Here is a 16,735-nt window from a genome sequence, read left to right as displayed (position 1 = left end):
CATACAGGCACGTGGAGGCCACACACTACTGAGCCTCATTTTGACTTGTTTTAAGAACATTACATCAAAGTTGGATCAGCCTGTAGTGTGGTTTTCCACTTTAATTTTGAGTGTGACTCCAAATCCAGACCTCCATGGGTTGATAAATTTGATTTCCATTGATAATTTTTGTGTGATTTTGTTGTCAGCACATTCAACTATGTAAAGAAAAAAGTATTTAATAAGAATATTTCATTCATTCAGATCTAGGATGTGTTATTTTAGTGTTCCCTTTTATTTTTTTGAGCAGTGTATATACATATAAATCAAATCTGTTCCTTTTTTCCTGCAGTCTGAACAGGAAATGGATTAGGATATTTCTAGCCACATTTCAAACCACCTTCGTAGGGGGTTTGAAGTCAGATATAAATCTGATTCCTGGCCATCTGACGTGTTTGAACGGTTAAATCTGATTTATTTGCCCTCAAGGTGTTTTTAGACTGTTATTTGGCATCTCTTGTTGCTTGCTAGCTACTCTGACAAGAACGTGGTAGCTAACTAGCTTGTTAATTGTTTTAAATTATTTTGAACATTCAAAGCAACTGGGAAACTTCCATGGCAGGAGTCGTCACCTTAGCCTGCTACATAACTTCTGAGTGCTAGGAAGCACAAACACCTACACCGCGCACACACCCGTCGTTACTATGACAACTAGCATAGCCATGTCAGCAAATGATTGCTGTCTGAACACAAACTAATCTGATTTGGTAACTTGATGTTTGGACAGTCAGTATTCCAAAATGAATTTATAAAACTGATTTGAGCATTAAGGCCTGCAGTGTGAACAAGGCTTAGGTGACCCGGGGGAGTTCGAGCTGGAGACCTCCAACCAGCAGCACCGGAGACAGTCTGAACGCCCATCTCCAAGTGGAACTTTTTGTTTTAAGCAGAGATAAATATATTTAATAAAGATGGGTTTTGTTTTATTGCTAACATTCCTACGGGCTGCAGCGTGCAGGACTCTTGGCGTTTTATGCTAAGAGCAAGTCATTTATCAATTTACTGTGTCTTTGAAATGGTTTCAAGCACTTGTGTTCTTCACAGCATTGTCTCAAAGTAGAAGAGAAATAGCAACACTCAGGTTTTTAGGTCACGTTGAGTGCCGAGGGTCTTTTCAGAGCATCCCCATTAGTGGTTACATTTGAGATCCAGGAGAGCAACAATGAATAGGCCCACCACTGTAGCTCTGACATGTTGAATAGATGGTCTAAGTAACATGTTTTTCTCAAAGATTGGCCTCTTGTTACCCCTTTCCTGCTGAATATCTAAGAAATGCATCATTACAGTTCATCATTGTACAATTAGTGTGCAAATCTACAAACTAATCAGGTAGGCCACTTCACAGCTGTTACTCATACTATTCTTTTCAAATACTCTGCTGTTTTGTCAAGTGTCTTTCAATCAGTGATATGCAGTTGAATGTACTATATGAATAACCAGTCACTACAGCAGCTGAACACTGCGTTTGGTCCAATTCAAGTCACTCATCTAGTGCTGTATGTTGTGTTGGTACAAAGCTATGAATTTGTACATTTGAAGTTATCAATATTTTTGTGATAATATATGGATGGTTTAAATGTACTGTACATATCTTACAGCTTGACTTTTACATCAATAAACAATGCAGTTTTATAGTACAGGTCAATGTGTAATTGAATGAAAACTAGAAAATGTCCAAACTGGAATAAACTTTAATTGTGTAGGTAATGTTTAATGACAGAAAATGAGCATTGACTCTCCTCCCCAGCCTCTTGGGAAACAACCCCAGATGCAGACGGCGCTGTTTAGTTGTAGGTCATGTATCTTGGGGTGGCGCTGAACTTGGCGTAGGACTTGATGACCTTGTTGACCGCCTCCAGGAAGTCCTTCTCAGTGGCGATCTTCCGGCGGGCGCGGATGGCGAACATACCCGCCTCCGTGCACACGCTGCGAATCTCGGCACCTGACAGGACAAAACAAACGGTGTGATTGTTTCAGATTGACTACCTTGCATCCCAAATATGTCTTAACAGGGTGTGGGCTACATGGTTGGAGCCAGTCATTGGGCTGCAGTAGAGTGCAGGGTAGAGAATTCCAACACAGCCTTTATACATGTCAGTTACTAAAAATAGTGGTGCCCCCTTGTGTCGCATCACCGGAACAACACGGTGTTGGGTCATCTCACCTGTGCTGTTGGGACAGAGACGAGCCAGCAGCTCGAAGCGGATGTCTCTCTCCACGCTCATGGAGCGGGCATGGATCTTGAAGATGTGAGTACGACCCTGAAACAACACCTCATTCTTTACCACACTACCAGGCCACTCTACATTCATATCTTCACTATTAATCCAGTAGGAATAATTGTTGGCAGCTAACTTCATTCGCTACTCATTCATCTTAATGCATTTTTTATTACCACCTATGTAATCTATTCCTCTGCATATTCACCAAGTGAATATGGAGTCAGGCTACGTTCCAAATGGCACCCTGTTCCCTAATATAGTGCACTACTTTAGACCAGGATCCAAAGGGAATAGGGTGCCATTAGGGACTGGAGTCAGAGGTCAGAGTTACTCCCGTTCTAATCAGACATGGTATTAACCTCCAGGTCTGGCAGGCTGAACTCAATCTTCCTGTCCAGTCGCCCGGGCCTCATGAGGGCCGGGTCCAGGGTGTCGGGCCGGTTGGTGGCCATCAGGACCTTGATGTTCCCCCTGGGGTCGAAGCCGTCCAGCTGGTTGATGAGCTCCAGCATGGTCCTCTGGACCTCATTGTCCCCACCGGCACCGTCATCAAAACGGGCCCCTACAAGACAAGACACAACCCACATGGAATTCGAGGCACAACCAGACAGGGCTACTATTTCTGGTGACAAGATGAGAGCACCCTGTGCACGTCAAGCTGCCTCCTGCCCTATGGGTTGTTCTGGCTCGGACAAGGCTACTTACTACCACTTCTTGTGAAATGCATATATGTGTTATTTTAAAGAGTTGTCTTGCATTTAAATCAGTACACAAGTTATTATTTTTTAAGTGCTGACCTCCAATAGCGTCAATTTCATCGAAGAAGATGAGACATGCCTTCTTGGTTCTGGCCATCTCGAAAAGCTCCCGCACCATTCTGGCACCCTGAGGAAGAGAAACAAGTACAGAGAACAAGGTAAGCTTACACCAATTCAGGACCACATTCCTGAGTTAATTCTCCATCATCCTGAGTTCTCAAATCTATTCAAATACAACTTGATTGTGACTAGCTCTGGGTTGAAGTTTACCCTATATACAGATCTAGGATCAGCTTCCCATCCTCTGACCCTAACCATTATTGGGGGAAATTCTAAACTGACCCAAGATCAATGTCTAGGGGCAACTTCACCCTCCACCAATGTGACTCACCTCTCCCACATATTTCTGGACCAGCTCTGAGCCGATGACCCTGATGAAGCAGGCATCGGTGCGGTTGGCCACGGCTCTGGCACACAGGGTTTTACCTGTACCAGGTGGGCCGAACAGCAGAACCCCCTTCGGGGGCTCAATACCCAGGTTGACAAACCTCTCGGGCTGAAAGCAGAACAGACAACGAGAGGAGACATAAGCAGAGGTACAAAGGATCTAATATGTTTTAAGTGTACAAGATGTCTAATAACCCTGCCACAAATGCAGGAAATCTGAGGGCACTCACCCATGTCTTTATTGCCTTATTGATACCTTCTCATTTAAATGTCACGAATGTATAGTTTATACATATTTTGTGATATTCGGTAGAGTGATTATAAATGACAAATTGAGACACTTACATGGAGCAGTGGGGTCTCCACAACCTCCCTGAGCTTCTCAATCTGCTCTTTACATCCACCCACGTCACTGTAGGTCACATCAGGCTTCTCCTCCACCTAGTAGACAGGAACAGAGACAGGGAGAGACATTGCTGTTAGTTCAGGTAGCTACAATACTTTGACAAGCATCCTTATCAGGCCATGGTTGTAAACATTAAGCACCAAGCAGGGAGGCACTACTTGAGGTGTATTCACTAGGAACCAAACTGAACCAAAGGGGGAGGGACCTACCTGAATTTGTCCAATAGAAACTCTGTTTCAAATAATTTCCAGTTTGCAGTAAACAGTTTCAGTAGCAAAAATGTTTTGGGCTAATGATTACACCCCAGAACTTGAACAAGAAGAAACATGTATTTTTTCTGTTGCAAAAAGTTTTGCTACTGTGTGCCCTAATGAATAAAACCCCTTTCTCAAAACAGATGTTGGCCTTCATTGCACTGATCTGAAAGCGCTGACCGGGTGAAAGCCAACCTAATCGATGAGCTTCCACCATATTGTTTTCACCCATCAAGTACTTTTCCAATCGTTGCAGATGAAGGTGAGGAAACAGATCTTGAATTGAGATCAAGCGGTTGTGTCACGTCTTACCTGCATCATAGTGACTGTGGGGTCAATCTTGGGAGGCAGAGGAATGTGGATCTGGTACTTGTTTCTGTCCACACTAAAAGATAAAACACAAGATACTTAAGTATCTAACAATAATACTGTACCTATGCAATATTGGACATCGGCACACGTGATTCCTATGGGAGTAAGATATCACCCTTCATCCTTACCCGACTCTCATACCCTCCTCTATGTCAGTGGGGGCCACCTGGTCACTCAGGTCCACCACAAACTTGGCAAACTGCTTCACATTGATGATGTACTTTGGATCTTCAGAGTCAGCATTGATGATCTTTGTGCATCTGCCACAACAAAATACAACAAGCATGTGGGTGTTTAGCTCAAACTAGAAAACAAAACCTAATAAAAAAATATCCATTGTTTTTTAAGACTGTTAAGTCTTAAATTATGTTGGTGAGATACAGTAAATTGAGAAGTGTGCCATACCTTGCCACCTGCAGTGGCTGCTCGCTCTGCAGAGTCTGTTTGTCTGCAGCCAGATCCCAAAGTGCAGGGGGAGCCAGGCCAGTGTCCGATTCCTTAATGCCTGCATTGTTAGATAGCTGAGGTTAGTGCACATACGCTACCTGTCAGACATGAAAGCAACAAATAACAGATGTTCTGCTATCACTAAGGAAAAGAAAGCCACATTCTAAATATTTTCAAGCATCGTGGGAGGGTAGATTTTTTTATTTTCACCTTTATTTAACCAGGTAGGCTAGTCGAGAACAAATTCTCATTTACAACTGTGACCTGAAAACTCAATGTAATCCCTACTCAATATACACTACATGTTTAATGAGTGATAATGCACATGGATGTTACATTTAATCACATTGCTGCCTACCGGTTAGTTCATTGATCTTCTTGAGCAGGTTTTGGATGTCATCTTCCACTTGCTTAATCTGTCTGGAGTAAGTGCTCTGGCCCTGTTCACATCAGCAATACAAAGATGTCAGTCACAAAGAATTGCATGTTATGTAGTTGTTCTAGCAGATAATGACATTTCAAATCAGTGATAATCAACCTTTAATCAATAGGTAATTACTGGAAAATAAATTGGCCTGCCCTACACCATTAGACAACATCACAGGGGTCATTATGATTATAGTTAGGCCTACAAGATGTAAAATAGCAATCAATTAATGTACAGGTATAAACTAGCTCATACTTACATAAGTTTTCAATAAGGCAATGTCTCCTTCATCCAAAGCTGGAGGGCAAAAATACAACTCAATTTGAATTTACATAACATTCACAAAGAACCAATTCGTAGCTATTAAATATGCAAATATTATTATTATTATTATAATAGCTTGTCTTTACATCCAGGCATAATTGATAACAATTTAAAGAACCCACTGTGACTTAGGTGTCCAAAACAAAACTGGCAAATTGTTCATTAGTCAAGGCTAGCTAACATTAGCCCTGGCTAGATAACTAATGATATTAAGCCATACTGGTAAATATCACCGTGGCTTGTTTGATTTTTGTTAAGTACCTATCTAGGTCATATTGTTATTAACTAGCTATCTTTGTTAACGTATTCACATTAAATGACTTAAATTAGCCATCCTAGCTAACTGTCGTACTGACCAAGCTAGCTAATAAACAGTGGTTCTCAACAATATAATCACATACATCTGATAGGTTTATCCTCCTCTTCTTTGGCATCTTTGATTTTCCTTTGATCGCCTCCCAAATAATCTGGCATTGCTAATGTTATTCTGTGTATAAAGTTTTACTAGAAGATTTTGTGCTTCAGCACAACAAGGATTACACAGCAGGTTTGTTACTTCCGCTGTGCACAATTAACCGGAAATGGGGGTCGGACCTTTATTTGACGACCATTGTCGTCCAAGTTTTTTATAAATATTTTATACAACCAATATCTGTTCAAATGTATGAATATTCTTAACATATTTAAGCGACATACTTAATACTAGTATAACAGTCGTTTGTGAGAAGATCGTCTCTGAAATTTAAAATTATTATTTAGGAACTAAATATAAGGTATCCTATGTGGGATTTCGGAATTATAAGAGTGTAAGCCAGGTCTACCCAGTAAGGCACTTGTAAAAGCAGGCCCATGTGGTGTGCTGAAAAACCGGGCGACATACTCGCACTTTAGAAAACATTTAACTGAATACATTTCACAGCTGAATGTTATAGCACACCTTTCCAATATGCTAATAGAAGCATTAGAAGGGGATGTTACAGTCGTCTACTGTAATGCCATTGCTGGTAAGCATTGAATGAGAGTGAAATTACTGCTGATACTGACACAATTCGCTATCATGTAGCTAGCTAGCAATCAACTATGCTAGTTAACTACCGGTATATCAGAGAACAGCTAACGTTAGCTAGTTATCGCATACTAGTATGAAGTGTTATTTAATTCATATTGTTAATATAATCATTGTAGCTAGCTAACGTTAATGTCTATGAAAATCGTTACGCTAACTAGCTGAATGACTAAGAGGGACATCATTTAAGTTGTGCATGTGTTTGCTGTTGCTGAATCTTAGTTTTGAATGCTGCACAGATTTGTTCATATACTGTAGCCCCACATAGCTAGCTATAACACTTACCATGGCAATTGTTTGTTCATTTGTGGACATTTAGTGATACTTACAAAAAAAATGAGGACAACACTCAACTTATTAAAGGATATTTGACAGTCCTAGCTCACACTTACTCATACAAAATGTATGTTTTGATAACAAGTTTGGTAGGTTGCAGAATGTTATTCTCAGAGAGAGATTGCAGGCAGATGGAGGGTATAACGGTTGCCCTCCTCAGCCTCAGTGCAGATCGAGGTGGAACCTGTTGGTCGGTGGTTCGAGGCCTTTCTGAAGAGGAGGAACAGGAATGTATCGGCCTCCTTCCAGGAGCTTGAGGAAGAGGAGGAGCTGTCTGAGGAATCTGAGGATGAAGAGCTGCAGCTGGAGGATTTCCCCCTGCTGAGAACACTGGACCCCAAAGACTGGAAGGTAGTCAGGTGTATTCATTTTGCCGATTGAAAATAATTTCTTAAACTGAAACGGGGATAAACATACCTGAATTTGTCCAATCGAAACACTAGTTTGCAACTGTTGGACTAATAATTACACCCTAGATCAGCTAGATGCATGCAAGAAGTGTGCAAGGCGGTATTAAATGGGTCACTCTTCGTTAATTCTTCTCTTGACCTGTTGTAGCAACCTCATGATGGGTATGGGAAAAAATTGTTGTATCGTGTAGTAGCCTACACCTATTGACGTTACATTGAGCTGGGTGAATGAAATATGAATGGCACTCATCCAATATGCTGTAATAGAAATAAGGCCATGCTCATAATTAAAATCGTCCTCCCTCATCTTAAACAGCACCGACTGCCATTGAGTTAGACGTTATATCAGTGGGACTTCCCTTCAGAACCATTAGGAACACTGTATTGAATTCTACTTTTGGGAGTACGTAGTAAAGGATGTTTTCCCCCTTTGGCTTTTCTCTTTTCAGAATCAAGATCACTATGCTGTCCTTGGACTGGCTCATATGAGGTACAAGGCGACACAGAAACAAATCAAAGCTGCCCGTGAGTATTTCCATGTGTGCTGTTGTCTTCTGAACCACATTATATTTGTTGACCATAAGGTTTCTCTGACATGACTTCCAGAGTTCGTTAGAATAGCAGCTTGTTTTACCGCAGTATATTAAGTGTAATGTTTTTCAACAGACAAGGCGATGGTGCTGAAGCATCACCCTGACAAAAGGAAAGCTGCGGGAGAGCTGATTGTAGAAGGAGACGGTGACTACTTCACCTGTATAACTAAAGGTAAGGACATTGAAAAACGTGGTCAGCAATGTCAAAGTCATGGTTTATTCAAATCTTGCAGGGATCACATGCACATCCTAAAAAAAGTAAGTCCCGCTGGATAACTGTCTTATATAGGTGTTATACCTCACAGTACTCCCTCTGTATACAAATACAATGATTATAGTATGAAATATAGTATTGTTTAACAGAAGGTTGCTGGCATCAATATCTTAGGTGTCACCTACTGCCAATGTTCCCTTGAGCAACAAACTCAACCCCCTAAACTGCTCATTGGGCACTGCAGCTGCCCTCTGCTCCAGCCGAATGTGTGTTTGTGTGTGTGTATATCGGGAGGGATGGTGTTGGATAAATGCAAAAGACTGATATCTATCTGGTGGACTAATAAAGTAGATGTTATCTCTTATCATTTGAGGCTAAACATTCTGTTTCAGCTCCTATTAACAATAATATTTTGTGTTTTTATCTCATACCAGCTATAGAGATTCTGTCAGATCCTGTGAAGCGAAGAGCATTTGACAGTGTAGATCCTACCTTTGACAACGCTGTGCCTTCAAAGGGCGAAGGCAAAGAGAACTTCTTTGAGGCGTATGCTCCCGTTTTTGAGAGAAATGCCCGGTGGTCTTCTAAAAAACACGTTCCCAGACTTGGCACTATGGATTCCTCTTTTGAGGATGTGGATCATTTTTATTCTGTTTGGTAAGTAAGACCATCACTGGCCATCAGCATTGGCCATTGTGCGGAAAATGCCTTTGAGTTTAAACCTTGAACTACAAGGGAATTACTGCTCTTTCAGCCAAAGTATTCTGAATATGGAACTTATTTCAGACATGCGGTGTATTGCAACTTCTCACAATGATTTGATATTTCTTGTTCATTTATTTGAATTGTGAATTTGTTTCCCATTCATAATCTCAATCAAGGTACAACTTTGACTCGTGGAGAGAGTTTTCTTATTTGGATGAAGAGGAAAAGGACAAGGCAGAATGGTAAGTAATATCAGAACATGGTGGGTAATATCAGAACATGGTGGGTAATATCAAAACAATCCACGTGGAATGCACTGTCATATATGTATGTATTGTAGATGTTTTATTGTCACCAGGTACAGTAGAATGTGTTGCTTTACAGGGTTAGCCATAGTACAGTGCCCCCTGGAGCAAATTAGGGTTAAGTGCCTTGCTCAAGTGCACATCGACCTATTTTAAAAAAAAAAAATTTTCAAATAGTCAGATCAGGGATTCGAACCAGGGACCTTTCGGTTACTGGCCCAGAGCTCTAACCGCTAGGCTGCCTGTGTCTTCCATTCTCAGTAGTGTCTGATTTGTATGCTTTCATCTGTTGAATTCAGTCGTGATGAGAGGAGATGGATTGAAAAGCAGAATCGTGCAGCCAGAGCCACCAGGAAGAAGGAAGAGATGAATAGACTACGGACTCTTGTTGGTAAGGCCCACTAAACATGCATACCTGTTCTTACATGAACAATAGAAAATGACTAACTCAACTGAAATACCTGGCAGATGGGTTCATGGAATGACACTGTTTGGGTGCGTTTCTGTTGAAAGACACGGCCTACAGTCTTGATCCCAGGATAAAGAAATTCAAAGATGATGAGAAGGCCAGAAAGGAGAATGAGAAGAAGGCCAAAGCAGACGCCAAGAGGAAAGAGCAGGAAGAGAAGGAGCGGGTCAGTCCGACACATTAGAACATACATTTTGTTTTATTCTTGCCTCTCCCTTGTGTCCAGATTGTTTCTGCGTAGATTTCAATGCGTTTCTGACTGTGTTGGTATCAGGCTCGGCAGGCAGAGCTGGATGCTGCACGGCTGGCCAAAGAGAAGGAGGAAGAGGAGGCCAAACTGGTTGCCCAGCAGGCCAAGAAGGAGAAGGAGATCCAAAAGAAGGCCATCAAGAAAGAGAGGCAGAAACTGAGGACAACTTGCAAGGTGCTGCTTGAATGGGGTGGCCTCTCTCCAGGGAATTAATGAACAGTTGCTGATTAGTGGGCAAGATTGTAATGCTGTTAAAGGTACCCCAACTCATCTTAGTATTTTCCTGTCCTCTTGTTTTGTTTTCCCCTGAAGAACTGGAATTACTTTGGTGACAATGAATCTGATAGTGTGAAAATGATGGAAGATGTGGAGAAACTTTGTGACCGTTTGGAGCTTGTGAGGTAAAGGATATTAATTGAAATTCGCCTTATTGGTAATACTTTATACAAATCTGGAGTTGAACTCAATACAGTGGGAATCACTTTCTTTCTCCAGTCTGCAATCCCTGAATGAAGGATTGGCATTGGGTTCAAAGGAGGAGGGCAAGGTAGCGGTGGAGAAGCAGGTAGAGAGCACCACATGATGACTGGGTATAAATATGGTACACAGCTTCCATCTGTACCACTGACATTGTTTTGTGTGTACAGGTGCAGGAGGTGAATGCCCAGCTGCAAAAGGAGAAGGATGCGGAGGTGCAGGCCAGGCAAGCTGTCCGCACTACCGTACAAGCCAGCGGAGGAGGCGGGGGCGGAGGAAAGGGCTGGAATGAGGAAGAGCTCCCGCTGCTCATCAAAGCAGTCAACTTGTTCCCTGCTGGAACCAACGCCAGGTACCCTCCCAGGGCTGCTTTCAACAGGGCACAATGTTGAAGTAGAAATCTGTAGAACAAACGGGCCTAAAAATACATATAACGAACTTGCCTCTTACATGTAGAATAAGGAATCCACTCTATTCATGACATTTCTGTATTGACATGTTTTTATTGATACTGCTCATAGGAAACACACTTTTTCATTTGAACAATGGTACAAGTTCAATATTCATGACATTTCTATCTGCAATGTTTGCCTAATGAACTTGGCTGTGTTCTGTCCATGAAGTGGAACATTCCACTGCTGGTGTAGATGGCCTTGCAGATTTCATGCTTTTACTTTTCAAGTGATTCATCTTTCGTTGTTTCTATCCTGTAGATGGGAAGTCATTGCCAACTACATGAACTTGCACTCCACCAGTGGCATCAAAAGGACGGCCAAAGATGTTATCAACAAAGCCAAGAACTTACAAAAGCTTGGTGAGCAACTGTCATGTCACCAGATGTAGGAGCCTTTGTCAGTGTAATTCTCTGCAAAACACGTTTGAAACTTTGCCACTTTTTCAGAACCCGGGCAGAAAGATGAGATTAACAAGAAGGCCTTTGAGAAGTTTAACAAAGAGCATGCAGCCGTGCCCCAGACAGTGGACAACGCAGTGCCCTCTGAGAGATTTGACGGTGAGTGGTCATTCAGTAGGTAATTTTTGCTTGCACAAAAGCCCACTGGATTTATACCCATGACTGAAAGTACTTTGTAACTGTCTCCATACTTTCTACACTTGAGGATCTGATTAAGCAATATGGGATGGGGGGGGGGGGGGGGGGGGGGTGTAGTAGTGACTACGGGTTCTTTCTGGATATGTTTCCTAGTGTGATCCATTCACTGTCCTCTTTAATTCTCACTGCTTCAGGTGCTGAAGCCAACACTGCATCCTGGACCACTGAGGAGCAGAAGCTTCTAGAGCAGGCCTTGAAGACCTACCCAGTCAGCACCCCAGAGAGGTGGGAGAAGATTGCTGCAGCTGTGCCCGGACGTACCAAGAAGGACTGTATGAAGAGATATAAGGTAAGCTGGACCTTGTTATTCCTTCTGTGTGTGGTTTCAATCCCTGTTTGTATGTACAATTTAGATGACATGTCGACGCTGTAGCATTCTAAAGCCGAGATACAATCTGATCACGTTTAGTCTGCACCTTTTTTAAAGGCAATGTTTGTGGAGCCCGAATTCACGGTAACCGCTGCATAGCGCACATGTCGACTCAATGGGAAGTGACCTTTTAAAAGGGCTCTACTGCTGATCAGATTGAATGCCTGCCTAAAGCTAGTTCTCTCCTCTACAGGAACTGGTGGAGATGGTCAAAGCCAAGAAGGCCGCCCAGGAACAAGTTGGCAGTAAAAGCAGAAAATGACAAGACAAACAGCCCCATGTTCTTGTTTTAACGTTATTGTGTTGGTCTTTATTTTATAATAAAATTCAAAGAAACCACAACTTAAACTCTGTAAAAGTTGATATGTTTATATGTTGTACAGTTGGCTGCTCGCTGTTATTAACTTTCCTAAGTATCTAAAGAGAGCACCAATTCTCAGGTTCTCATCCAGTACATCCCACTGCGAATTCGGTTGTAGTCTGGGAGCTGCTCAATTGGTCCTGAAAAAAAGAGGGAAATGTACTAAATGCTCTTTATACCACACCAGTTTTGTAGGTTTTCAACCATCAGTTCTGCCCTAGCAGCACAGGTAAGGTATTGACTGAGTGCAATATTGTATGTATTGTTTTGGCAACGAATGAAGTGTGTATATTTGTAGCTGAAATTGCATAACTTTGTTTGACGACCCCTAATAGCCTTAATTTGGAGGGGGGGGGGGAATGCAAGTAAACAGAATGAATCAGAATCTGTTCTCAATAACAATAGAAATCACAACGTACCGACTGCTGCGATGGCAGGCGATTTGTCATAGATGTATTTTGTACACACGTCCTTGATGGTCTTTGCATCTATGGCCTTCGAGGGACATAAAAATATTTAAAATAAAGACACTGCAATTTCCCAACACAGTCCACAAGTGTCTTTGCTATGTTAATCACAGCTTACGTTTGGGGTCGAAACATTCATTTACTCACATCAATTCTGGCCTCCAGTTCATGCAGAGGGATCCTACGGCTGTAACAAAGCATCTGTCTGCCGATGTCCTCACAGATGGGGGTGGATCCTAGAAAAAAGGTCCATTTGATTTTACGATCATTGGCATGGTTGGCTAAATACCTCCCATATAAATTGAAATGTCAATGTGTCTGCAGATAAGTGGGTACCCCTGAAAGTCCATTGGTAATTCAAACCCTAATCACGTGGCCTTACCGTCAAGATGCAAAAGCATGTTTGTCTTGAGGAGGTTCTTGGCTCTTGCAACTTCGTTCTCAGTAACGCTAGTGCAGAGTGACATCCTGAGGTGAACAAAAGTAAACGTCAGTCATATTTATTGGACAGAAGTCATAGTATGAACTGAGCGGCAACCCCCTTTCACACTACCGTGCTGACCCAAACTATGCTGGGTCAGATTTTCTTCACATTGTCCTTTTCAGCCCTGTTCCAGCATAACCAGGTCCGCTTGGTTTGACTGCCCACTCAGGTGACAGCTGTGCTCACCATTCCAGCTGGGCGAAGTGCATCATCTCGTTGATGGTGCCAGGCTCACACACCATGTAGAGTCCCCACAGGCCTGTGTCGGTGTAACAGGTGTTGAAAGACTGGAAGCTGTGGCACAAGTTGCCCTGGCACGCCATCTGCGCCAGCTTGCTGGAGAGATTCTGGCAAAGGTCAATACACAGATTGTAAGAGGCGGAATCGACCTGGAAGGAGTCCCGGTGCCTGGGAACATGAATGAGAACTTACCACACCCCCACCAAAGGAGCGGTCCCAGTTGCCGATGAGTGTGTTTGCCACCATAAGGGGAATGGTATCGGGGTGCGACCAGCCCACTGCTTCCACAGCAATGGCAATGTGTGCCAGGGGCATCTTGTCATCACGAACTCGGATCTATCCAACAATGAAATCAAATTGTCCAAGATACAAGGGGAAATTCCACAGTAAGTGACTCATTTCACAAACAAAAACCAACTACTGAAAAGTTAAACAAACCATACAAGTTCATGCACAAGGACTACTTTGAACATTTAACAAAAGCACTGTTCAAGTTAGAGAATGACGGTTTGCCATTTCTGTCATTTTGTTACCCAACTTTGCATCTGCACATTTATTTGTGCATAGTTGTTTGAAATACATTCTAAAGTGAAATCTGAGTGTCACTCTTACCATGGAATTGCCCATGGGGAGCAAGTTTGCCTGTTGGAGATAAACATTAAGGGCCTTCAATCTCACCTCACTTCCAGTAAAGTCACATTGTGGGAAAGTTGGAGCCTCTCCCTTGTATCTGGCAGGAAGATTCCCAAAGTGGTACTTGGCCAAATCTATCAATTCATTGTGTGAAACCCCTGTTCAAAAGACAACATTAGAATCATTGGAAGATATTTTGTGCTATTTGTCAATGACAGTGTACATTGTGCGATTTTGACCAATTGTGTAGGCATTGCCTACTAATTGGTTGATGTCATTGGAAACATCTTTATTACTACAAAACATAAGCATGCCATATTCACAAATGTTGGGATGGTGCTCTTTAAGAGGAGAAAACCTACCCCCAGCAGCAGCCAACACTATTCTCGGTCCTTTGTAGTGAGTCGTGATGTATTCAACAAGGTCTCCTCTGTTTATTGTTCTATAAACACAGACAGCAGAAATGTCACTGCATATCCCTGTGGTTTCTATGAAGCAAACTGGTCTGAGATGACAGTTAAGTAGTTGACAGGAATAACCAAGTCTAGGGGTGTATTAGTCAGTAGTGAGCAATTCACAACATCGCAGATATAAAGGTAATGAATACAGTTAACCGGATGCCCTGTTCTGCACAGTACATTTATTTGTTAACATTCTGTAACATTGTTCTCTTGTGAGTTGGTTTATGTTCATTAGGCACAAAACGGAAGAAAACAGACTGTATCCGAGTGGGACTAGGCTTCCTGGTCCAATAAGGAATGCAGATTTTTTTGTTTTCAGTTGCAAAACATTTCCCATTCTGTGCCGTAATGAACCCAGGCCTCAGCTGAGGCAGTCGAGAGTCCTACTTGATGTTCTCCGTAGGGCCCAGGATGGTTCTGCCCAACGCTGTGGCTTGATAAGCTGTGGCGTGGAGGTAATCAAACACCACTTCCTGCAGGTTGGTCTCTACTTCCTGCATCTCTCGGAGGATGACCCCTCGCTCTCGCTCGATCTCTGCTCCCCCCAATGTGCTGTTCTGGATGATGTCTGCCAGGATCTCTACCGCTGGAGAACAAGGGAGGGGGAGCATTATAAATGGTCTCCGCCACACCGAAGATTCTTAATTTCTTATAGCAAAATGTCCACTATCCATCTGTGGCCACACACAGTTCAGTGACAAGACAGTGGAGCAAATCTCTACAGTCAGTGGTCATACCTCTGGGAAGGTCCTTTGTGAATGCTTTGGCGTAATACACAGTCTGCTCCCTCGAGGTGTAAGCATTCAGATGGGCCCCCATATTTTCAATCTCCAGCTCCAGGTCAAGCTGGGAGCGCTTCCTTGTACCCTGCCAGACGCACATCACAGATGAACAGACATGTCAAACGGCAACAAATATGGTCATGGACATTGGTTGCGATTTGCAGTGGTTGTAGCACTTGTCATCTAACCTTGAAAGCCATGTGTTCCAAGAAATGAGCAGTGCCATTGTTCCTCTCATTCTCATAACGACTCCCTGCATCTATCCAGAGACCAACCTGCAAGGCACCAATTGATGACATCCGACTTCAGCACACATATAGTAGACAGATTGTACTTAACAGTGGGAGGATCTCTGTTACTCACTGTGCAAGTCGAAAGACCGGAATCCTCAGATGCAACACGTAGTCCATTTTCTAAGGTGGTAACCTTGGTTTCAGGGACATTTAACATCACTTGGTTGGCGGCCTGCGTAGCCAATAGTCTGTGTGAACCAACAATGGACTGCAATGAGAAGGGTGGAAGTGAGTACTATTAGCGACTAACGGTACTAGCTAGCTACAGGAGAACGTTAATAGCATTTGCAAGTTTTACTTGGCAGGGCATTACAGTTTATTCTAGTGTAGACTATAAACAAAATATCTAGATAATGCTACTGGTTTGAAGTAAGTTGTATGATCATTTCACACGCAGAGTCAATTATCACTAGAAGGAATTTTTCTACTTCATCAAAGCTTCAGGACATGCAGAACACAGGCAATGCTGCCTGGATATCCCTCTGCATTAGCTACTATAGTTAGCTAAGTATCTGTTATTGATAATTCTACCAAGGCTTACAGGCTAAAATGGTCACCCTTCTGGATATCGAGACTTACCCTGGTTAAGACATTAGTCTTCAATAAATTCCGTTTTACAAGATATCTCCCAGCGGAGGTAAGGCGATGTAAGGACGTCGCCATGTTGATTATTTGTGACATGGCTATTGCGCAAGTGCGATTATTCAGTGAGCTGCCGTAATGAGCATGTAACACGCCCACCAGCATTTGCCATGTCATTATGATTTGTAAAATGTCATATTCATAAATATACATTTACAAATGTAGCTATAAATGGCCACCCAGACTATTTGCATTACCACCCCCCCCCCCCCCCCCCCCCCCCCCACACACACACACTTCTACACTGCTGCTACTCTCTGTTATTATCTATACATAGTCACTTTAATAACTCTACCTACATATACATATAACCTCAATTACCTCAACACCGGTGCCCCCGCATATTGACTCTGTACCGGTTCCGCCCGTA

The 16,735-nt window shown here is 42.6% G+C and overlaps 3 protein-coding genes across 3 annotated transcripts; 1 reads left to right on the top strand and 2 right to left on the bottom strand.

Moving 5' to 3' along the window:
- Nucleotides 1–1,712: 1,712 nt before the first annotated feature.
- On the bottom strand, nt 1,713–6,298 carry LOC110499788 (26S proteasome regulatory subunit 7). Its single transcript, XM_036957036.1, has 12 exons — nt 6,098–6,298; nt 5,632–5,669; nt 5,304–5,385; nt 4,904–5,003; nt 4,627–4,758; nt 4,439–4,511; nt 3,812–3,907; nt 3,411–3,575; nt 3,059–3,146; nt 2,621–2,823; nt 2,204–2,300; nt 1,713–1,981 (listed from the first exon to the last, which is right to left on the bottom strand). The coding sequence occupies exons 1-12, from the start codon at nt 6,168–6,170 to the stop codon at nt 1,824–1,826; spliced, it is 1,305 nt and encodes a 434-aa protein (XP_036812931.1). The 5' UTR covers nt 6,171–6,298; the 3' UTR covers nt 1,713–1,823.
- A 201-nt stretch (nt 6,299–6,499) lies between these two features.
- Nucleotides 6,500–12,912, top strand: LOC110499787 (dnaJ homolog subfamily C member 2). The gene is made up of 16 exons (XM_036957034.1): nt 6,500–6,700; nt 7,259–7,449; nt 7,958–8,033; nt 8,175–8,273; nt 8,750–8,972; nt 9,197–9,262; nt 9,625–9,716; nt 9,839–9,960; nt 10,069–10,218; nt 10,357–10,445; nt 10,540–10,609; nt 10,692–10,873; nt 11,235–11,335; nt 11,423–11,533; nt 11,767–11,921; nt 12,196–12,912. The coding sequence occupies exons 1-16, from the start codon at nt 6,643–6,645 to the stop codon at nt 12,262–12,264; spliced, it is 1,854 nt and encodes a 617-aa protein (XP_036812929.1). The 5' UTR covers nt 6,500–6,642; the 3' UTR covers nt 12,265–12,912.
- Nucleotides 12,287–16,461, bottom strand: LOC110499786 (mitochondrial-processing peptidase subunit beta). Its single transcript, XM_036957035.1, has 13 exons — nt 16,303–16,461; nt 15,794–15,931; nt 15,619–15,705; nt 15,386–15,515; nt 15,036–15,234; nt 14,550–14,629; nt 14,233–14,345; nt 13,747–13,890; nt 13,501–13,661; nt 13,213–13,298; nt 12,978–13,066; nt 12,783–12,858; nt 12,287–12,503 (listed from the first exon to the last, which is right to left on the bottom strand). The coding sequence occupies exons 1-13, from the start codon at nt 16,402–16,404 to the stop codon at nt 12,439–12,441; spliced, it is 1,470 nt and encodes a 489-aa protein (XP_036812930.1). The 5' UTR covers nt 16,405–16,461; the 3' UTR covers nt 12,287–12,438.
- Nucleotides 16,462–16,735: the final 274 nt, after the last annotated feature.

The sequence above is a fragment of the Oncorhynchus mykiss genome, chromosome 21 (assembly GCF_013265735.2).
Source record: "Oncorhynchus mykiss isolate Arlee chromosome 21, USDA_OmykA_1.1, whole genome shotgun sequence".
Classification (NCBI taxonomy): Eukaryota; Metazoa; Chordata; class Actinopteri; order Salmoniformes; family Salmonidae; genus Oncorhynchus; species Oncorhynchus mykiss.
The sequence above is the reverse complement of the archived record's forward strand: the minus strand, read 5'-3'. Positions and strand labels throughout refer to the sequence as shown.